Raw genomic sequence first — 20,799 nt, 5'->3', positions numbered from 1 at the left:
TTCTTTTTTTCATTGACATTTGTGATGGAGGAAAAAATCTGCAAGTCATTTTGAGCAGATAATATTGAATTAAAATAAAACTCAGGAACAAAATGGCATCTCTCTTTTATTCCCAGTTACACATTGCTACGTTGAAAGAAAAATCAATAACTAGTTCAAGTCTTAAGCACAAAAATTTTCATTCTTGCAATCGTGGTTATTCTTTTAATTTATGCAAAATATGGAGTAGGACTATAGTAAGTGAAATATGGTAAATTAAGGAATATTGCCTTTTTATTTCACACCTCTGCACACCTTCTTTTTTTATGGAGTGACAAAAGGCTATAACCTTAACTCTTTAATGACAGAATGAAACTATCGGTAGTAAGGCTGTTAATGCTAACTATTTTTGTTGGAAATTTTATTTATTTTTTTAAAAAAAAAAAAAAGGTAAAAAAGATATTTATGTTCAGGCAATATTTACCGTGTTCTTATGTAAATGTATGTATATATACGCAGACACACACACTCATAAAAGTATGTTTATTTAAACATATTGGTTTCCGAATGGTGTGTGGGCACTTGTTTTTCCAAAAGCAAAAGTTGTTTTCATAGCGTTTTGGGAACACGCTGAAATTTCCAAAATTATCCTGGGGAGTGGGGGGAAATGGAAACCAACATATGAGAAGACATTCTGGGGGATATTTCTTTGTGATCAGGAAATTCTGGGCCTTTACCTGATCCATCCCAGTGCCACCCTGCCACATGTGCCTACCCTGTGTGTACAGCCCCCGTGGATGTTATTCCCGGAGACATCTCCCTCTCAAACCTTTTGCTGATGTCTAGCCTAAAACTTCTTGCCAGTGACTTGTGCAGAGCTGCATGGAAAAAGTTATCACCTTCCTCTTAGTCAGAAGGTTTTTAATTATGGAAGGCTGCTCTGTCCCTATCCTGTCTTCTGCAGGTGTCATGTCAGGCATCACCTCATTTGGTCACTGGCTGCAGACCACATTTTGCCAGCCACAGCTGTTCACGCTGCTCTGCTCTTGGCTCAGTTTCCAGGGTTTCCCTGGGCTTTCCTGGGATCAGGAAGGCTGCCTCACATGTGGGACAGGCCATGCTGCTATCTTCAGCAGTCAACTTGTTAGCAGTCAGGTGCATATCAGTTGTTTATTTAAGCTTTTATAATTATGGTCATGATGGTGCTGCTTGTCTCTCGTGTTACTGGAATAAAAATTAAAACACAGAAGGAAAAAATACTAAAACATAATCAAAAATGTTCCCATATTTTAGAACGTCTTCTTGTACAGGACATGTTGGAGACCTGTTGGTTTCCCTGTGGGTGCTCCTGTTCTGCATGCTATGGATGATTGTTTGGCCATGCTGGCTGTTTGCTTCCTTGGACAATATTACAGCTGTTCAAGAAACAAATGCCCTGCAGATGGAGGTACTACATGGTGACTCCCTGGAGGTTCAGTCAGGGCACAGCTGAGCCACTATGGACTTAGAGGTTATCAGCCATCAGCTGACCAGCTGTAGTTCCCCATAATTAGCCCTCCCTGGTTGTGTGGTAAAGGTGTTATCTTAAGCCTCAGGGGAAGTAAGGTTAAACAAGGTGTTTTACCTCAATACTGGAGCACAACAGTGGCTGGGTTACAGCTAACCCACGGGGTCAAATGAAGGGTAGCATCTCACAGAAGGATTGCATCTTCTTGTGAAGCCTGTCTTAAAGATCAGTACTGGTATGGAATATTAGAGGTCTTTAACTTAGAAAGCCTGTTCGAGATTTACACACACGAGAAACATTTGTTGCTACAACACAGTAGAAATTGAGATGCATCAGCTGGAGCCCTACAGCATCTTGGCTGAGCCTTTTCAGTGCAGTGTCCCCTTCTGTGTCCACGATACCCTTAATTGATATTGATTCTCTCGATGGGCTCCCATGTCCATTGTCTCTTGCCTTGGGAAAAGGATATGGCCAAGCTGAGGTTTGAGGTAGATGTATAATGTGGGTTATAATGTTTGGCTGGAGCAAAAGCCCTTCCCTCAAGTGAGGGAAGCTGTTGAGCTTATATTTACGCTTTTAACTCCCTGTCGTGTCAGTTGCACCTGGAGCCTTTGCCGTGTGTGGCTTGTGCATGTAAGACCAACGTAGGAGAACTCCAAAGAGCCAAACCAGGCTGTCATTAAATGTGCCCTTATGCTCTAAGGACGACACACGTAACGCACAGTTGATCCTTATTTTTCAGGGGTTTGTATAGAAGCGTTGCTGGCCTGGTTGGGGTTTTGCTCTCTGTGGCTTGCCTGGCTCAGCCTGAGTTAGGACTGTTTTCCCTTCTCAGGATGGCCTAATCACGAGCACGTTCTTTTGTTTCTTTAGCGGTGCCTCCCAAATTGAAGGAAATGAAAAACCAAGAGGCTGCTGTGGGTCAGAAGCTGGTGCTAAGGTGTGAAACCACTTCAGAGTACCCTGCACTCAGATTCAAATGGTTAAAGAATGGAAAGGAGATAACCAAAAAAAACAGACCGGAAAATATCAAGATCCCAAAAAAGCAAAAGTAAGTACGGAGTAATATCTCTCAAATGGGGCTGGGAGGGCTGGGGAGTGCAGTTCATGAGAACATAAGCACTGAGGTTGTTAATTGCAGTAACAAAAAGCCAAAAGCTGTGAGTTACAGAGGAAAAAAATGTAAGAAAACAGACACCAATGTTATTTTTCCTGAATGTATAAATGAAGTGTTGCTATGGTATAAATATTTCATAATTAATTCTCCCTTTTCAATTTATTTTTTTTTTTCTGATAGCCAAAGGCTATGATTTTAACCAGTAAACCCTGGAGACAGGTCATTTTTAAACTACTGACAAGAGCAGAGGTACCTTACATTTATTGTCTAAAATCAAAGAACACTTAAAACCATCAAAGGATCTCACATTTTGGAATAGTTCTGAGATTTGCTTTGCAAGCACTTTAGTCCTTTAGTCCTCAAGAAGGGCTGAATGCTATCTGCATTAGCTTTGAATGTCTTATGCAAGCATGCAGTAGTCCTTTACCAGAGACATTCCCGTGCATGCAGAACAAGGCATGGTTCAGCAGATGTCAGATGAGTACCAAAGCCTGTAAATCTCATCCTCCTGTCTGGTGGAAAATGTCCCCTACATGTGACTGATGACCAGTGCCAGAAGATGGAGTGGTGCCTAGTTTCTGCGGGGGAGAAACTGCGCAGTGCACTGAGACAGGAGAAAGCTTTTGCTGTTTGGTCTTTGTCCTGTTGTTTATATTAAAAAGTCTGAATTGTGACCACTTGTCCATCAAAGGAAGCTATGAAAATCTGTTTGAGCACAGCCCATCAACTCTCACGCTTCTCAGTAGGCTGCTATCTGCTACACTGGGCCATGCTTTCCCTTCATGCAAGACACCGAGGATTTAGGGTGAGCTCTGCAAGTGGTCTTTCCTTCCAAGGTGTCCAGTGATCCCATACTTTTTGTCAGGGCTCATCTCATTAGGCAAAACAGAAGCCGTAATTAAAGAGACCTTTGCCTTTTTAGAGTTATTCAGGTTAAAATCCAGACATCCTGCCCTGCCTTACAGTTTCTTGTAGTCCAGCCTGGGGCACAAGGTGAAACATGGAAAGGGGCAGAGCAGTTTCTCCACAGTCCCCATGCCACGGTCATGCAGACGTCAAGAAGGAACCTGTGATGTCTCCTTCCAGCATTTGTGAAATGGAGCTGTTCCAGGTGGCAGATAGCCTGGCAAATTGTCTGGACTCATTTGCAGAGCCATATGTCTCCGTCAGAGTTGTATTTTCAGTCTGTTCTGTATAGAACATGTTCAGATCAGAGCCTACCCCTCAGCTTTCCCAGCAAGGCAGTGCTGCCTGTGAGAGGCAATCAATGTTTTCTCCTCTTACATTTTGGCTGATGCTGACCAAACTCACTGGGGCCAGGGCTTCACCTTCTGGGGCTGGACTTTGTCAGTTCAGCATTGAATCAGTAACTGCCTTCTTCAAGCTCACTTCTTTGTCTCTTTTTTTTGCCCCCAAAAAACCTTGAGGAGCTGTCTGAAAGAACACTTGAGGAGCTGTCTGAAAGAACACTTGCTGATAGCTAATAATTTGATATCAATGCATGTGGAACACATGAGACTGTTTTTCAATGCCAAATAGTGCTTAAAATTCCCCAAAATATACATAATGAAAAAAAAAAAAGAATTAAAATTGGGCCTTTTTCTGGAAAATGAAGATCCCCAGTCCTATTCACCCACCATAAGTGGGCAGAGTGCAGGCTTTAACCTGTATTTCACACTTCCATGTGCTATCTCTGTCAGGAAGATTTCACTCATTGTTGGAATTTCTTTCTTCTATTTTCTGTTTTAGAAATGTTAGTGTGGAACTGAGAAGCGTTTCCAGTTAGAGATGTGAAAGACACTAGACGTAGAGTACAAAAGAGGGAAAGACAAGGGATATCCGATGACATCTGAAGGATTTTTCTTGCCTTCCTACTTTGAGATTTTAGTTTGGGGACACATCAGTGCTTTTTTTAGTAATGTCACATTTTGCAAGAAATCGCCTTTCTCATTGTGTGATGGCAGAAAAAAACCTGTTTATTCTGGGGGAAAAGGAAATGTTTCTGAGGTCTGATAAATCACCAGAGCTAGAGCTAGATAGCTTTAGGGTTTTTAACAAACTGCAGATATATGACAGTATGATGAAGTATCTATCTCAGAATCTCAGGACCTTAGCTTAGCACCTGGACTAGGCAAGGAAAATATCATATGACAGGTTGTGATGACCCCACCTGAAGTGCTGCATCCAGCTCCGGAGTCCTCATGACAAGGAAGATGTGGAACTGTTGGAGTGAGTCCAGAGGAAGCCACGAAGCTGATCACAAGGCTGGAGCAGCAGTCCTGGGGGGGGGGCTGAGAGAGTTGGGGCTGTTCAGTCTGGACATGAGAAGGCTCCAGGGAGACCTTACAGCAGCCTTCCAGTAGGTAAAGGGGGTTTGCAAGAAGGCTGGAGAGGGAGTTTTTACAAAGGTGTGTAATGACAGGACAAGGGGGTATGTCATTGCACTGAAGGAAGGTAGGTTTAAATTAGATGTTATGAAGAAGTTTTTTACAGTGAGGGTGGTGAGGCACAGCCACAGGTTGCCCATAAAGGTTGCGGATGCCCCATATTTGGAAGTGTTTAAGATGAGGCTGAATGGGGCTCTCTCAGTAACTCGATCAAGTGGAAGGTGTCTCTGCCCACGTGGAAGGTGTCTCTACACACAGCAGGAGGGTTGGAACTGTATGATCTTTAATCCTAACCATTCTGTGATTTTATGCTTCTATGACAGTAGAGCAGGTGAATCACACTAAATGACTGTGCTCCTTCTCATTACACTAGAAAGTCAAGGGAAACCGAGTGACTTTAAATTTTAATGAAGGGCATTTAGAGCACTCACTTTTTACCTCAGATTTGTCAGAGTAAGAGCATGAAGTCAGAGAGTTTCTGCTGCCGATTGCATATGACTCAGGATGCTGTGACTGACTGATTTGTATGTCCAAACTCTAAGCTATTTGTGACAGTGGAGATACACAAAAAAATCAAGCATCAGAGAAATGCTTTTCACCTGCTAGCTGAGTTTTCCCATGTCTGTCCCCTTGTACGGACAGCATTTCATTTTCCTTGTCTGATTTCAAACGCAGGTGAGACCTGTACATTGTTGGTTTGGACTGTGTGCTGTACAGGGTCAGGTGCTCTTCATCATAGGAAGAGACTCCTTTATCAGGGTTGGATGTTTGGGTTTCTTTGCCGCAGAGGCAAGGTGTTTGCCACTTCATCTAACTGATGGCTTTGGATGCAGCAGTGCACGAGAAAACTCGTGTGCTCTGTACCTTGAGCTTCATCCAAGCTTAGCCTGGATGTTTGCCTGCAGACAGGCAATTCTGGATGACAGATGGAGACTGGAAGCAAAATGAATTCAAGCAGTCAGATAAGGTGGGCTGGGACTGCATTCTGCAGATGTATTTCTTTCCCTTTCGTGTAAGAATACAAGCTCAGCAGTGTCATAGTGGCAATGAGCTAAAGATACAGCAGAAGCAAATCTTACAGGGAGAGGGATTTTTTTTTGGAGGAGCATGGTATAGTTTGAGAAAAGGACAAGCGTTTGAATACAAGATCCCTTATCAGGGGCTTTAAGTGAGTACTACTGGAGTATTGCTAGGGAACTGCTTCATTTACAGCCATTGATGAGTCATCTTCTGCTCTGACTGTTTTGAATTCTGTCCTGATACATCTCAGTGATATTTTTAAAGCTATAAATATTCATATTACTTCTCCCACTCTCAGAGACGAAACTCCTTACAGAGTTTTTTCTAAAAACAAGAGTAAATTTGGCTGGTTAGAAATGGATTTGTAAGAAACCTGTTTGCTTCACCTATTTTAATATGATAATAAAATCATAAAAGGAAGACACAATTCCTTGCCTTTTCCCATAAGTATCACATAAAACAAAACCGATTAAAATAAATGTGCAGGGCAAAGAGTCCCTTCACAAAGCCAAGCATACCACAAAAATTATTTGCCTCAATATTACTTAATATATGAAGAGGACTGCAACAGATATACAATGGGTGCCCAGATTAAAGTGATATAGCTGCAGCTCTGCTTCTTCCTTCTCATTGGGTTAAAGTGAGTTCTTCAAAAAACTAAGCCTGTCTACATTGCCTTCTGGAGCTTCCCGAGGCTACAGCTTGCTCTCCATCTAGATAAGTGTCTGCAGGTATGGCTGAAAGATAACCTGTGCAATACAGGAAATATCACATGTCCACACGAGCTGTTAGGTGCTATAGAACACGGCAAGATGTTCCTGGTGAGGCCCTTAACAGGCCCGTGCAAAGGTGGGTATGTGGATGGCTGGCAAGAATATTAAAGAGCAGGCCATTTTCACTGTTGTATAAGCACAGTTGTCAGTCAGGTGCAAAATTTCCACACAAAGATACAGTAGCATTCAACTTTTAGACGTTTCTGTCAGTGCCTCTACCACATTTTTTTCTCGTATGTTCATGGTTGCCACCAGCTAAAGTCTGTTCTTGTATGCCACCTGAAATGCAGCCCAGTTGATTAATTTACACTGGGAACTGGGCTGCTAACTTTGAGAAGGGAGCCTGAATACTCAGCTACACATTTCTGCACCATTTCAGTAAACCTGAGTAAATCGCTAATCCTGCCTTGGCTGCTCCTCCTTCTTGCAAGCCCAGTGGCCTCAAAAAGCAGTCCTCTATCATGATATGAGGGGAAACTCTCGTGATGTGGGCTTCTAGCAGAGAGGTGTCCACCTATCACACCGCCCTCATTCCAGAAGGGCCACAGTGCTGACTCCTCAGCAGTAAAACCTTCACATAGAGGCAGGGAAGCTTGAGCTGCCGATAAGCAGATGTTTGGTAGCAGATGGGACAGTCTCCTGTGCTGGAGCGAGGGGTGTCTTGCAAGGATGGGCTGAAAAGGGACATTGAACATTTTGGTTGCTCCAGAAGCTCCCCCTGCTACAACAGACTTGTTTGTGGTCTGAACTGAGCCCTGCTCAGTGATTCCCAGAAGGGGTAACCAGTTGTGATTTCTGCGTGGAGAGTTGGGAGACATGGCAATGCTGGAGCAAAGTGGCTCCCCAAACATAGTTTAGCTCAGCACTCATAGCTAGACATGATGGCAAGCTTTTAGAGTGAACAACCTATGCCTCCTGGGTATCCGTCCTTCAAGTCAGGGTAAGCCAATTTAGGAAAGCCAATGCTCACGCACTCTGAGTGACTATTCTGTAGATAAATGAGCAGGCTTTACTACAGACAGAAAATTCCCCAAAGCACTTCTTTCAAACAGTAACTGGGAACGGTAATGATGTGTGCGTTTTCCCCAAGCTAGTAATTCTCTGCAGTTTAGATAATGGGATTATTGCCATCTTACGAGTTGGGGACCCTTTGAATGACACCAGAACATATTCTTACGAAATTAATGGGTAGGCAGGAGTTCTGCATTTTAAAATCTAATCTTAAGACCTTGGAGACTGATCAAATTACATCTCTGAGCCAGGAACAAAATGTAGCTTCATGCAAATTGTGTTCCTGCCCATGATTTTTTGTTAGCGCTGGAGAATGACTTACTATTGGAGTTAGAGTGTGATGTGTCCTAATCTCATGATTATTTAGTCAGATGTTAGGAACTACCATATTTACCCAGAACTCCATTGCTGGTAATATGAACCTGTAGGAAAGGGTAATCTCTTTTAGTATTGCACCCATCTCTGTGGCATCTGAATAGCCAACAGTTTGACTGTGAGAGGATGGTTGTTGGACGGTTGTTTTCCAGATTTCCTTTAAGAGCAAAGACTTCTCTCATACAGAAAAGCATAAATAAGTATCTTTATTTAAGTCCATAAACGTGCCTCTTTTCCAGAAACTTTTAAGAGAGATGTTTTTTTTTATTCTCCTCTGTTCTTTCAAACCTGGGTAGTGTTGATCTGTCAGTAAGAATGGAAGACAAGATTCTCTTTTGGGGGGGGCGGGAAAGTACATTAGTTGGTGCAGTGACTGTTACTCCAGTACAGCATGTTTATGTGTTTTTTTCTTTTTCCTGATTTTACAGGAAATACTCTGAGCTTCACATTTACAGAGCCACATTGGCTGACGCTGGGGAATATGTATGCAGAGTGAGCAGCAAGCTGGGAAATGACAGTACTAAAGCCAGTGTTATCATCACAGACACCAACGGTAAGGCTCGACTTTTTACTTTACTATCACATTCAGGAAGACCGTGTATTAAAGCTGCCATCAGGACAAAAGGGTTTGGAGAAGGGGAAAGCTTTGCAAGTGAAGTGGAAGTGGAAACACTGAAATCTATTAGGGGTACTAAGAAAAGTGGTCGGGCCTGACTTGTAGTCTGTGTAGTTGAGATGTTCGATTTTCCTTATGCGGAAAAATGGAATGTCTCCTACAGATGTCTCAGGACAGATCAGCATTTTCTGTATAACACCAAGTCTAAGATACAGTCTAAATAGTCAAGACAAGAAGAAGATGAAGAGAAGGGAATATTATTTTATTTCCCATAATATACAGTGGGAGCATTATAGGCATGTGGGGAAGCCTTTATTTAACCTAAAACATGCCATAGTCTGAACTGCTAAACCAGCACTCCCCTCCTTAAGTAATAATTGTATGGCTCTAATTGCCACTGTTTTTACTTTCACATATGCTGATAGGTTTTTCTTTTGATTTCTAAAATGATAAATACAAAGGCATGAATGGAACTGAAGACATACTATTTAAAGGTCTGAATGTAATTCAAGTATTTTGATATAGATATTGTGATTTAAAATTATTTCTTGAGGAGCAGAGCTTGTCATGAGGCAGATAGCACTCAGACTTACCCAAAAAATTTCCAGCTATTATAGATTACTGTTTTTGCAGGGCCATTTCACTTATAGGAAGTTCCAATTGCTTCTGATGAAATTTTTTGAGTGTTCCATTCTACACAAATGTATTAGCAGTACTGTTTCTCCTTTGGAGAGGCATGGAGGCAGCAATTCAGCTGAAATCTTGTTTTCCAAGTGTGACTTTGACTAATTCAGATCCAATAATTCAAACTCCAGCCGGCTGTGAAGTATCAAACATGCCCTCATTAGCAAACAAAGCTGAAGTTCCATGCATATCTTAGATGGGTTTAATGTTGTAGCAATGTAAATTTACCAGGCATGCTTTTCTGTTTCACATTGTGCTCCGAAATGGGAGACAGGCATTTAAATAAAGAGAAAAACAAATGTAGATCTTTTCCAGTGGGATTTGTCTTTGGCTATCTGCAGTTTTGTAGTCACACAGCAATTGCTTGACTGCATTCACTTTGTGTATTTGCTATTCTGTTTCATCAACTAAAGAATCTCAAGTGCTAAGATTTCATACTAGCTGTATGGTATTATAATCGTGAGCAGATGTCAGGAGACTGATATAAAAGATCAAGTGTTATTTACTGGAGTGTTATTAGGAGGAAAAATGGGTAGGTGTTTCTGTGTAGCTTTGTAGATGCTCTTGGTTTCCATGAATACAAATTTTGATTGCTCATTAGCTGCTTACACAGAAAGCTCCCATACTGTTTCCAAGATACTGGAGTTTCCAAAACTCAGCTGTAGGCACTGTGCCTGGGCAGTGATACAGATAAATGCAAAAAAAATGCCTGACCGTCCTCTATTACTCTCCCAGACAAGGAATGGTGTCATGGCTGGGGAGTGCATGTGGGACCTCATTCCTGTGCTTCATGACATGGATTTTTCGACTTCCTTTTGGTCTGTGCTGAATGACCGCAAAACACTCCTGCTGCTGGGAGACAGGGGCTTGGTCTTGATTGAAAATGTTTGTGGGCAAGCCCTGTTATGTGCATTTATAACACATATGTTAGAATCTGTCTAATTATGTTACGAAATGTAAGTTGTTTAGAACACAGGCATGCATGCAAACTCCCTTGAACACAAGGCAAACTTGAATCCAGTCTAAATGGGGCAGCTGGCTCTTGTCTGTAAAGATCTGAACTGGAAACTCAGTGATATCTGAACTGGAACATCTCAGTGATATTTGATAATCTACACTCAGGCATGGCAGCATTCACTGGATGAATAAATCAATCATGCGTATTTATTTGCTACACATACATCTGAACCCCCTCTTCTTATTGTTACTTATAAATTGCCAGTAAAATTGTTCATAATTTTCCTACTAATGATGGAATTTTCCACCTGGATTTGAGGAACAGCATGGGCAACATCTGGTGACTTAAGAGCAATAGATCCCTAAGGCCTCAAAGGGCAACATCTGCTTTGCAAACAGGGCTAGACCCCCTGCATGGGTGACCTCCTCACCCCTCCTTCCCCCACATTCCCTGACCTCTTCCCCTTGCTAGCTTAATGACAGATTTGAGATCCAAACTCGGTAATGAGCCCTGAAGGGCAGTCATTACTCAGGTCCTGTATATCTGGGGGGTCCTGCACTGTTCATGAGAAAGAGTTTTAAATTTAAAAAAAAAAAAAAATAAAACAAACAAGCAAACAAACAAACAAATGAAAACAAAAAACCAACCAACAAACAAAAAAAAAACCCAAAACAACAAACAGAAACCAGTATCCTTAACCCTTACTTGTTACTACCTGTTAATGGGCTTTTGGAGAAGCCCTTGGGGTCCAGTGCAGCCCAGGAGCCCCTGTAGAAAACTAAAGTTTGGATATCTGAATGGGCTGAATCTCTCAAGGTAGGCAGAGAGATTGCTTTCTTCTACCTCCAGCAGATGGGATGACAATGAGGTGAAGAAAAATGCATCAGAGTGCCTGCCTTTCTTATGGTCATACTGGTCTGCTCTGATATGAGAACCGTAACTTAAATTATGAGCTTTAATTTGGTGACCTCACCTGGTCATGTTTATTATGCGTGCCCTGTTATCTGCAAACAAAGTCCTTCTTTCTCTTTGTGCTGGGTACTTTAAGATTGAGGGTAGAGGAGGTGATGGCTTTTCTGGAAAGGGGGTTATTTTTATTTCCACTAAAAGATTAGTGCTTTTTGGTTTAAAAACCTTGGTTTAAAGTCCCTAAAATTTGTCAAACTTTAACTGTTTTAGTTGAAATTGTTGCTGGTGTATGCTAAAAAAGACAACTCCAGGGGCAGACCAAAGAACTGTCTAACATGATGTCTTATCTCTAACATCAGCTAGCAATGGGCATTAGGAAAAACATATGAACAACAAGGCAAATGTGTTGGGGTTTTTCCCCAAGTATAGGAAAAGCCTAGCATTTACCACTCAGGTCACGTGTCTGAAAGTTGCTGAATTCAATTCTCTGCTCCAAACACAGAAAAATGAGTATTTCTCAATAAAACAGTTGTAAAAATTTCTTTGTTGTTTTCAGCGAGTAAAGACCTTAATTTTCCCCAGTCTCATTTCCAGAAATGGTAAATTTTCCAGTCTGAAACAGTAACAGTCAATGCAATAGTAACTCCTGTCCTTCTTGTTACTGTTATTATAAACATTGCTGTTATTTAAAACTGCCAAATTTGCTCTTATGCAAGCTTTTGCTACACATAAGCATACACGCCCCACACAAACTCTATTAACCTTCACAGACTTTTAAATTTTCGCAACTTTACTGAAAGAAACATAAAGCCTTGTCTATAGAGCCATATGTGTGGGTTAAAAATGCAACAAATGTAAAAATAGCTAGATAAACACAATTTTAACCAGTCTTAATAGCAAGCGATGGGAGCTATTCTGTTCTCTTTTAAATTTATAATGAGTATAACTTGCCCACAGGATATGAGCTGCCTTCTTATTTTTGTTCACTCATATTCATGTATACATCCCTAAGAAAGATTGTAATTGAGGTCAGAATAGAGGTATGAAGTTCTCCTGGCGGTGTATACATAGTGCACAGGTTTGCTAATGCAATAGCAACTGGGTTTTTTTTTTTCTTTCGCATCCTGATTTGTTACCTTATCCAGGCAAAATTCTAATTGTGAATTTTTCACGGACTTTCTCATGAACATAAGACTATGCTTAATAAATGACACTGACAGAATATTTCACACCACAACCAAAGCTTTCAATTTCATGTTTTAAAACTTTCTCACAAACCCCCTTATTTTAGGCAACTAGCACAGTGATCTTCTTTTCTAAAGTGTCGAGCACGCTCTAGCTGAATGTGGTGTGTTTTCCATTAAAACCTGTTGACCTGATTTTTTTTTCACCTCTCTGAGGCTGTTTGCTGTCCAACATGTCTCAGGATGCGAAAGGGTGGATTCATGCAGAAATATTGGTGAGGTTAGAAGCCTACGGTGGTGGATAACTTCTGGGTTGTGTGCAGGGTATTGTCTGTGCAAAGTGAATTGATGTAATTTGACTCATCAGCGGGAGTGGCTGGGACAACTTTACCTGAATTGATGAGTACAAGAAATACTCAGGTGATCTGCTCATGCACCCCAATGTCAGCAGAGGTAAGCCTTGGGAAATTCATTAGCTACACCATCACTGGCCTGTGCAAGCTTCTGGTTGCATCCATAGGACTTGCAGTAGTAGTAACAGCTCTGAGTTGTACAGTAATCAATAAGGACATGATATTCAGCATTCATTAAATTTTAATTTGGTCTTCCTCTTCTGAAGATAGCCAATAGCTTAGCCTGAAGAAGATGGCTGAGAAATAAGTGAACTAAAAACAACATTCAGTATCTAGCACCCAAAAACCATGCGACCAACTGTGAAATACTTCAAACGCAAGAAAAGACCCATCTTCTTTCCAAGACTTGATTTAAGCAGGGGATCAGGGTATCTCTTCTCCCTGGCGCAGTTACAGGTGAGTTGGGACCATAGGTTGTTTTGAACTGGCTGTAATGGGTCAGATTCTCAACTGGTGCAAATCAGCATGCCTGGGCCAATGTCACTGATTTGGTCCTTCACACAGAAAGAAGTATGGCCATCACTCAGTTTGGTATAGCAATTCTCTTAAGCCTTTCCTTGCAGTTTGACCTATTAGGATTGAGAGCAGTGTTCTTTTAGTCTAATTCAGGTCAGTAGTTTCTTCCAGGAAAAAGGCAAAAAGTATGGTAGTTTTAAGAAACAAAAAGTTAGTTTGGCAGTTGGATCTCTCTGTGTCTTTGACCACATGTGCCTGGATGCCTCTGAGGCCTCGGACTGTGGTCTTACTGACCTTCTACACACCTGCTCCCCACCCTGCCATCTGTAGACCAAATACAGAGTCTCAAATGCTCCCCTTTCCTCAAGGTGTGCACTAGCTTGTGTCAATCTTTATATAATTCAGGTGGTGTCACCTGAATAGCACAACCAATGCAAAAGGCTTAAAACTTGTATCACTGTCACAAAGTACGCCTCAGGGTGACAGAAAGCTTTTTTGCAGCTCTAACTGTGGTGTTCACGGTGTTTGAATCCCCCACAGAGCCCAGGTTGTTGTCCCTCTCAGGGTGCCCAGAGCCACCACCTTCGAGGCCTGAATTAAAACCTACAAGATCAACCAGCTCCCTTCAGTTTGCTTGAGCAGGCTTTTTGCACTAGGCCTTTGATAACTAACTGAGGGTAAAAAAAGGGCTGTGAGGTCTTGCACAGGACTTGCAAGCTTGAACAGGCTTGTTCAGAACAGCAGCTATAGGGCTGTTAAATATTTGGTTATCCCTAGAGAAAAGGTCTTCCCTGAGAAGAAGGATCTCCTGCCCAGGAACTGAGTTGTCTCCTCTCAGCAGCCCAAAGCTCCCTATTTCGAAGGATGGATCAAGATATCAAGGCCAGCAAGGTGGTGGCATTGCTGTGAGTCCTGTGGGGGTTGAAGGAGTTCTTGCTTCCTCATTATGTCAGAGACAAAGCAGGAGATACTGCTGGTCAGAGTACTAAGGAAATAGGACTGAGAGGCTGCAGGGACCTGTCCTTTAAAGCATCCCCAAACAAGGATCTCTCATCTATCCTTCAATATTTTTACAAAAGAAACCCCCAGCACAAACATATCCAGTTTCAGGAAACAGCACTCCACCAAGACTAAGTGTTCCTAGAAGTGCCAGGGGACAGAACTGGATGTAGCCTCTGAGGTAGCTGCTCCTCATGGGGAGTTAAACATGATGAGGAAGACAGGGCTGCAGACTGCCGTCTCCACACCCTGGCAGAGTTCGGCAGCAAAAGTATCAGGACTGAAAAATGCTTCCAGCTCTTTCATCTCAGGCAAGCACTGACAGCCTCCTATGAGAAGCCTTTTTTTTTCTCTGCTTTTTGTGTTAAGATAGCTTGTGCTAGCTTGTTCAGAAGGCTGTGTGCTAGCCTTCTCAGGTAGTGTAAAATGCCTTTCTTACTGCTGTGGTGTACTGTCTCCAGTAAGCAATGCACACAAATGTTGCAACTGCCAAACGTTAGCATCCACTGTTAATGTTACTAACATGAATGTTACTGGCGGGACTTGGTAATGTGTGACTTTGCCACATGTTTTCCAAATGTATTTCTCAGCACGTTTCAGGTGTAGGAGGCTCTGGCTGTATTTTCCACTTGCAGGGAAGCTTCCCGTCAGCGTTCATACTGACGCAGCTGGGCTGGGGAGGTGCCAGTAAGAAATGCTTCATCAAGCTCAGCACAGGCAATAAGTGGAACATGGTTTCTTTAATGGTGAAGGAAAAAATTGCTCCAGTTGTGCCAGATGCTGGGCTACACAGCTGTCAGACCTGTTCCTGTCTCCTGTTGTGACTAAGAGAGGTTAATTGCTCAGACAACTCAGCTGCACAACAGCAAACTGCCTCTATACCCAGAAAATGGTCCTGAAAGCTGCCTGGCTACAGGCCACTGCGTTTCAAGACCTAATGCAAAGGTTTTGACCTCAAAAATTTTACTTACAGTACTCACTTACATGCCACACATCACTGGCTGTCAAGGAAGTACTGCATAACACATTCTCTCGCATTAGTGAGATGAAACTGGGACTTACTGACCAGGTAAACAATAGATTTGCCAAAGAAAGCTGGAACAAATTTGGGAAAAAAAGTACAAAAAAAAGAAGAGCTAGCATGTAAGAAACTGAAATACAGGATCAGCATTAACATTTAATGAGAGGAATGTTGAAGGGAAAATAGTTGGACTGAGCTTTGTCTCTGGTCAAGTTTCTATGAACTCTGGAGACAGTGAACAGAACTGGAATCCAGATCCACAAAACAGAGTAAAAACATTCCTGAGTTTCCTTTTCCTAAATCTCTTATGAGGCTCTTTCTATTCTATTTGTTTGACCTACCAGAGGATTCTTGGTGTGCCTTGAGGATTCAGGGCAAGGCTTTTTTCTTGGCATTCAGGACGTTTCTCCAGCTGCAGAGTTGAAACTTGTGCAGCTGCACTGAGCTGCACCACTAAAAGTCTGAAATGTTTTTTGAGAACTTGGAGAAGTTCAAGATTATTGGTGAATACAACTGAAGAGCGATTTGTTCACACCTAAGAAATTGCACACAGTTGTGGCTTGTGGGGACAGCAGAGCACTCACAAATCGACGCTGTCATTGGAGCAAGGTCTCTGTACAAGTTTGTGAAGCCTAAAGAAAGGCTTTCTATGTTCTGCTTTCTCCCATCTGCATTTTGCATTAGGAAATTAGCATGGCAGTATCACCCCACTTAGCCATCAGCCAGTTCAACAAGTGTGTGCAAGAAGTCCACCCAAGTATGTAACTGGCAATAGCGTACGGAGATATATAGAGAACCAGTATGGAAAAGCAACTTTTCTAATCTCTTCAGCAAAGCAACAGTTTCATTTCCATCACAGAGGCCCCAGCAGTCCATGAGGGACAAGGTTTGCATGTGTGACTTAGAAGATTTCTCTGAAGTGTCAAGTGACTTTATTGTACTCACCAGCAGTTCAAGTGATATGAACAGGAACATGTCTTTGCAAAATTTAACTGCCTAGAAGCATAAGGAGTGAATACTCACACTGACGACTTCCAGAAACAGAGCCATCTGCGTGATTTCTCCTGTTGCCACTGATCAGTTATTCCCAGAGGAAAAGGAGAGATTGAACAACTGGCTTCTTTCAGAAGAAACAGGCATTTTTTTCTTCAGTTCTACTAGTAGGCACTACCATTTTTTGTTTTTTTCCTCAAAAGAAAACTTGCAAGTTGGTGTCTGATTGAAGCCTCTGCCCACTGAAGCAGGATTTAAACTTGCCTCTTCAAACAACTTTTTCTTCTTTACCTTGTCCATTCTTGGAGCTGAATGCTGTTAGAGGATCATCTGACACCACATTATAACTTCTTGTTGCCTCTTGTCTTTTCCAGAGAGCACCAGCAAGATACCAGTATCAACAGAAGGGACAAAAACTTCTTCACGTAAGTTGAATTAACGAAGTCTTTCTGTCTCTTTCTCTTCATTTCTTCTTGAAACTGCTTCTGCAGCTCCGAAACAGCTCCTTCATAGCAGAGAACAATTCATCTACATCCAGCAGCTCAGTGCCTGTGTATCGCCTTGCATATTCGAGCTGCTTCAGGGACTGAGATATGAATGAAGAAGGGTAAATCACACTTTTTAATATCCTGGGGCTGTTTTGAGGAAGATAACTTGGCCTACAGTTGTCAGGCTGCAGAATGCCCAGTCAAAAAGTATTTGTGTTGTTAGGAATTGTATTTCAAAAAAGCACTTGCTGCTCCTGCAAATCCTAGCAGCCACATGTGAATTTGCAGACTGTACAGAGTTATGGATGTGTCCTCAAGAAAGTCTGTTGCCTAGAGTGCTCTGTTCCTCAGGGCTCTTCATACAATTTCTGACAGCTCTGCAGGGTCTGTGAATGTTTAACAACTTTTGGAGCTGCCTCGACACACTAGGAGCCTTCTCCAAGTGGTTTCCTTTCAGGCTGGTGGAATCTGCTTTCAGCATCCTGCCTGCAGTTATGGATTGCGTATCTCCAGAGTTAATCTTGGAACTGACCCCAGTGAGAAACCACTTTCATTATTTTAACTGGTAGAGTTACTTTATATATGGCCACAGTACAAGCAGTTGTCTCTACCACTGAGTTTGGCTGAGGAAGCTGCAGATAGACAAGTGCAAGTCGAGCAGCCCAAGGATTTACAAGATGCGCATATACCCTCCTTGGCAAAGAGGCTGGGGTCCTGCTAGCTTTTTTGGGAAAGCTATGTCTGGCAGAGATAGGTTTGAGTGTGAAATGACAGTGTTTGTAGGCTAGATCAAGGAAAACAGTGTGATTGCCAGATTTTGCATTTAGCATGCCTGCAGCCTTTCCTTTGATGCATCTGCGTGTGTGGCGACCTACTTCTGAAATTTTGGCACTGCTACCTGACAGAAGAGACATTGGATGTGCCCATATTCTTTCATGTTCTCAGTGGGGCCTGTCACTGGTGCTTCACTGGATATGTATGAGATCACATAGCTAATAGCAAGTGTCTTGTAACCATTGGAACCATTTTTGTTCAAAAAAGTTGACACGCTGGTCACTGACTCCACTGGGCTTGCCTTGCCTTCTGCCTTGTGCAGCAAGAATGCAGTCTCTGCACTTTGCTGCCTTCTTTCCCATGAACTAAAGTTCTTGTTCTTGAGTGGTCTCTTTCCCTGCTTATGCCCCTTCCAGTGCCTGCTGTTAAGTACTGTTCTCCTCTTTACTGCTGTTGTGCCGCTGGAGGGGAGGAAGCTGGGATGATCAAAAGGCTGGCTGCATTCCTGATGAGTAGCTGCACTGGCAGATTTCATGCCAAGTTGTCCTGAAGGAGAGGAAAAAGCAGTATGTTCACTGGCGGCTTATTGAGGTCTTCTCGTGGACCTCTGAGTAGGTCTTCAATATGTGGCTGGACCTGCTTACTCCCAAACCCAGACAGGTGCTGTTTTTCCTACTGTTCTCTCCCAGCCCTGGGTCCAGATCATATCAGCTTCCTTTACTACTACATCAGTTTCCTGCTAACTAATAATGTCTGGGGTTTTGGGCACTGCTGATCCTTTTCTTTCCAGTCTTTGCAAGTGAAAATAAGTTATTGGTTTGTTTCTTCTTTAATTGAAGATAGACTGTTGTGAAATGCTGGTGTTTAAATTGCCAGGAGCTAGGTCTCTTGAAGTATTGCTTCAGTCTTAGTTTCTAAGACGGGTTTTACTCTGCCTAAAACCAGACTTGATCAGGCAACAGATTCCTCCTCTCTGCATGGCATGACAAATTCAAGGTTTCACTTCAGAGCATGCAGTATGCCTGACCTGCTCCCTAGGATCCACAAGCCGGCTGTTAGCCACCTGTACTTCCTTCTTCCCTCACCATGCTGGCATGTCACATTGTCACCTTAGGCAAAGTGCTCTCTCTTCAAACCCTTACTTCTGGTTCATAGTACTTCTCAACCCTAATCTTAAATTCTTTATTCATGCATGGCACCATATAACTTGCTAGACAGTGAAAGCCCATGAAGCCACCCAAGTGCATGGTTCTGATTTGCTGCATGATTCAGGTTCCTACAGTTCATGAGGTTCAGACCTAGCTTCAGGCTACTTGCTTCTTCTGTAAACTTTTCTGAGTGCTTCCTTTGTGTGATTTGTGTTGAGGTCTGTTTCCTTCAACTGTCCTACAAGATTATTTACCATCTTGAGAATACTCCTTTTTCCTTTCTTTGTAACCCCTTTGGGGCTGGTGCTGTCTCCCATTTTGGTCTGGAATGTGTGCCGCTCTCCCTTCCATCTACAGCTCTCTGCAGAGGTGGTGACACTCATGGATCCTCCTCTCTTTCAAGCCACAGAGGTCCTTAACCATAGTTGTGATAGATCTGAATGCCTGAATGTTCATTTGAAGTTATGTGAGAAGAAGATAACAAGTTAGTGCTTCCTGGGTCAGCATGTGGAGCTTCAAGACCTACTGCTTTCCACTTTCCTCTGATGCTGTCACAAACAGCTGAAAATTTTTCTCTCTCTTTGCCAGTTTTCTCCTGGCCTTCCCTCCCAGGACTATGGAGCATTTTTGCTGTAATTGATTATTCACAGTGTGCCTAGGACATGCTGAACCAACTTTGAAGTTCTTTGCTTTCTCAAGCTATCTCATTTTTTTTTTCTCTGCTTTGTTGGGTTTTTGACTACTAAGGGAAAAAAAAAAAAAAGAAAAAAGAAAGCTCTACTGGGAGAAGATGTTTGGGCTCCTCCAGTAGAATACTGTAGCTATGGCTGTACTCTTACAACTTTATTATTACTTCTGTGTGTTGCAGAACCCATACCTAGGATACTGTCTTCAACAGAAGGAACAAACACTTCCTCCTGTAAGTATATACAAGTTGTTTAAATTATTGCTGGCAAAACCTTAAATACAGTTCTCATTTACTAGCTCAGCAAAAAAAATGTGCTTCTATCTAAACCTGTGTTGAGAGATCAGGAGTGACTGGGTGGGATTTCTGCACTACAGGGGCAACTGTTATTTTTTTATATTATTAAAACTCTCAGAGACATATTCTCCTTTGTGTACTGAGATCTAAACACCTTCCTTCAGAAAGGCCAAAATGTACATTTGGGTAGGGCAAAGGAGGAGGAAACTTCACAAGTGTTTCCTACCTGGAATTCCCTTCCCTGACAATATATGTCTTCAAACAGTTTCCCTTGCCTCCATGCATGTCACAGTACCTTGGGCTCTTTGTCCTGTGCCCCAATACCTATAGGAAGAAGATAAGGAAGGTGAAGACATCTTTGTGTGTGTCTTCCCTCAGCTGAGACAGAGAAACAGAAATGGTTCCCCTGCCTGGGAAAGAGAGGTTGTGTCTCTGCTTATCTCAGGAGCACACTGGGAGTTTCAGGGGCACCAGTGAGGAAAGCGTCTCTTTTCTTCCTCTGTAGTGATTCTTCCCAAGGAATCATGCATTATAGCCATCATCCTATACATTTTCACCCTTGAGAACCATCAAGAAGAGCCATCCAGATCTTTAGTAGAGGCAAATATACCATATACCCAGCCTGGTTTTGAGCAGTCAGGAAGGTCACTTCACACAGTGTGAGGTAGCAGGGTTGTGGGAGGTAGGGTATTAACCTTTCCCTAACACATTAAGTATTGCTGGCTGCTAGGAATAGGATGGCCAGTGAGATAGACCAATGGTCCAAAATATCCTTACAGTTTCAGTGATGGTATAAAATATGGTGTGGACTTTATAGCAAACTGTACATTAATGCCTTTAACTCACAATTAATACCTACTGTAACAGCACCAGGAGGAACGGTCAAAGCCATATCTCTGGATTTTTGTGGATTTTCTTCACAGCTATTAGGCTGATTAGTTTTAAGTGTGTGTTAAATTACAGAAATTTGATAGCTTATTCAAAAAACTTTCTGCCAGCAAGGTG

At 42.3% G+C, this 20,799-nt stretch overlaps 1 protein-coding gene across 7 annotated transcripts in view; it reads left to right on the top strand.

The window, feature by feature from the left end:
- The window catches only part of NRG1 (neuregulin 1), a 452,970-nt gene that overhangs the window by 302,111 nt on the left and 130,060 nt on the right, over nucleotides 1-20,799 (top strand). For 3 of the 7 annotated variants that reach the window (XM_064642117.1, XM_064642119.1, XM_064642115.1), the window contains 4 exons: nucleotides 2,360-2,537; nucleotides 8,598-8,722; nucleotides 16,777-16,827; nucleotides 19,681-19,731. In XM_064642117.1, coding sequence (XP_064498187.1) covers nucleotides 2,360-2,537; nucleotides 8,598-8,722; nucleotides 16,777-16,827; nucleotides 19,681-19,731 — 405 coding nt within the window. The remainder of the gene's footprint in view (nucleotides 1-2,359; nucleotides 2,538-8,597; nucleotides 8,723-16,776; nucleotides 16,828-19,680; nucleotides 19,732-20,799) is intronic. The other 4 variants (XM_064642123.1, XM_064642122.1, XM_064642120.1 and 1 more) reach the window with 3 other exon arrangements.

The sequence above is a fragment of the Pseudopipra pipra genome, chromosome Z (assembly GCF_036250125.1).
Source record: "Pseudopipra pipra isolate bDixPip1 chromosome Z, bDixPip1.hap1, whole genome shotgun sequence".
NCBI classification, from domain to species: Eukaryota; Metazoa; Chordata; class Aves; order Passeriformes; family Pipridae; genus Pseudopipra; species Pseudopipra pipra.
This window is presented reverse-complemented; position numbering and strand designations above follow the sequence as displayed.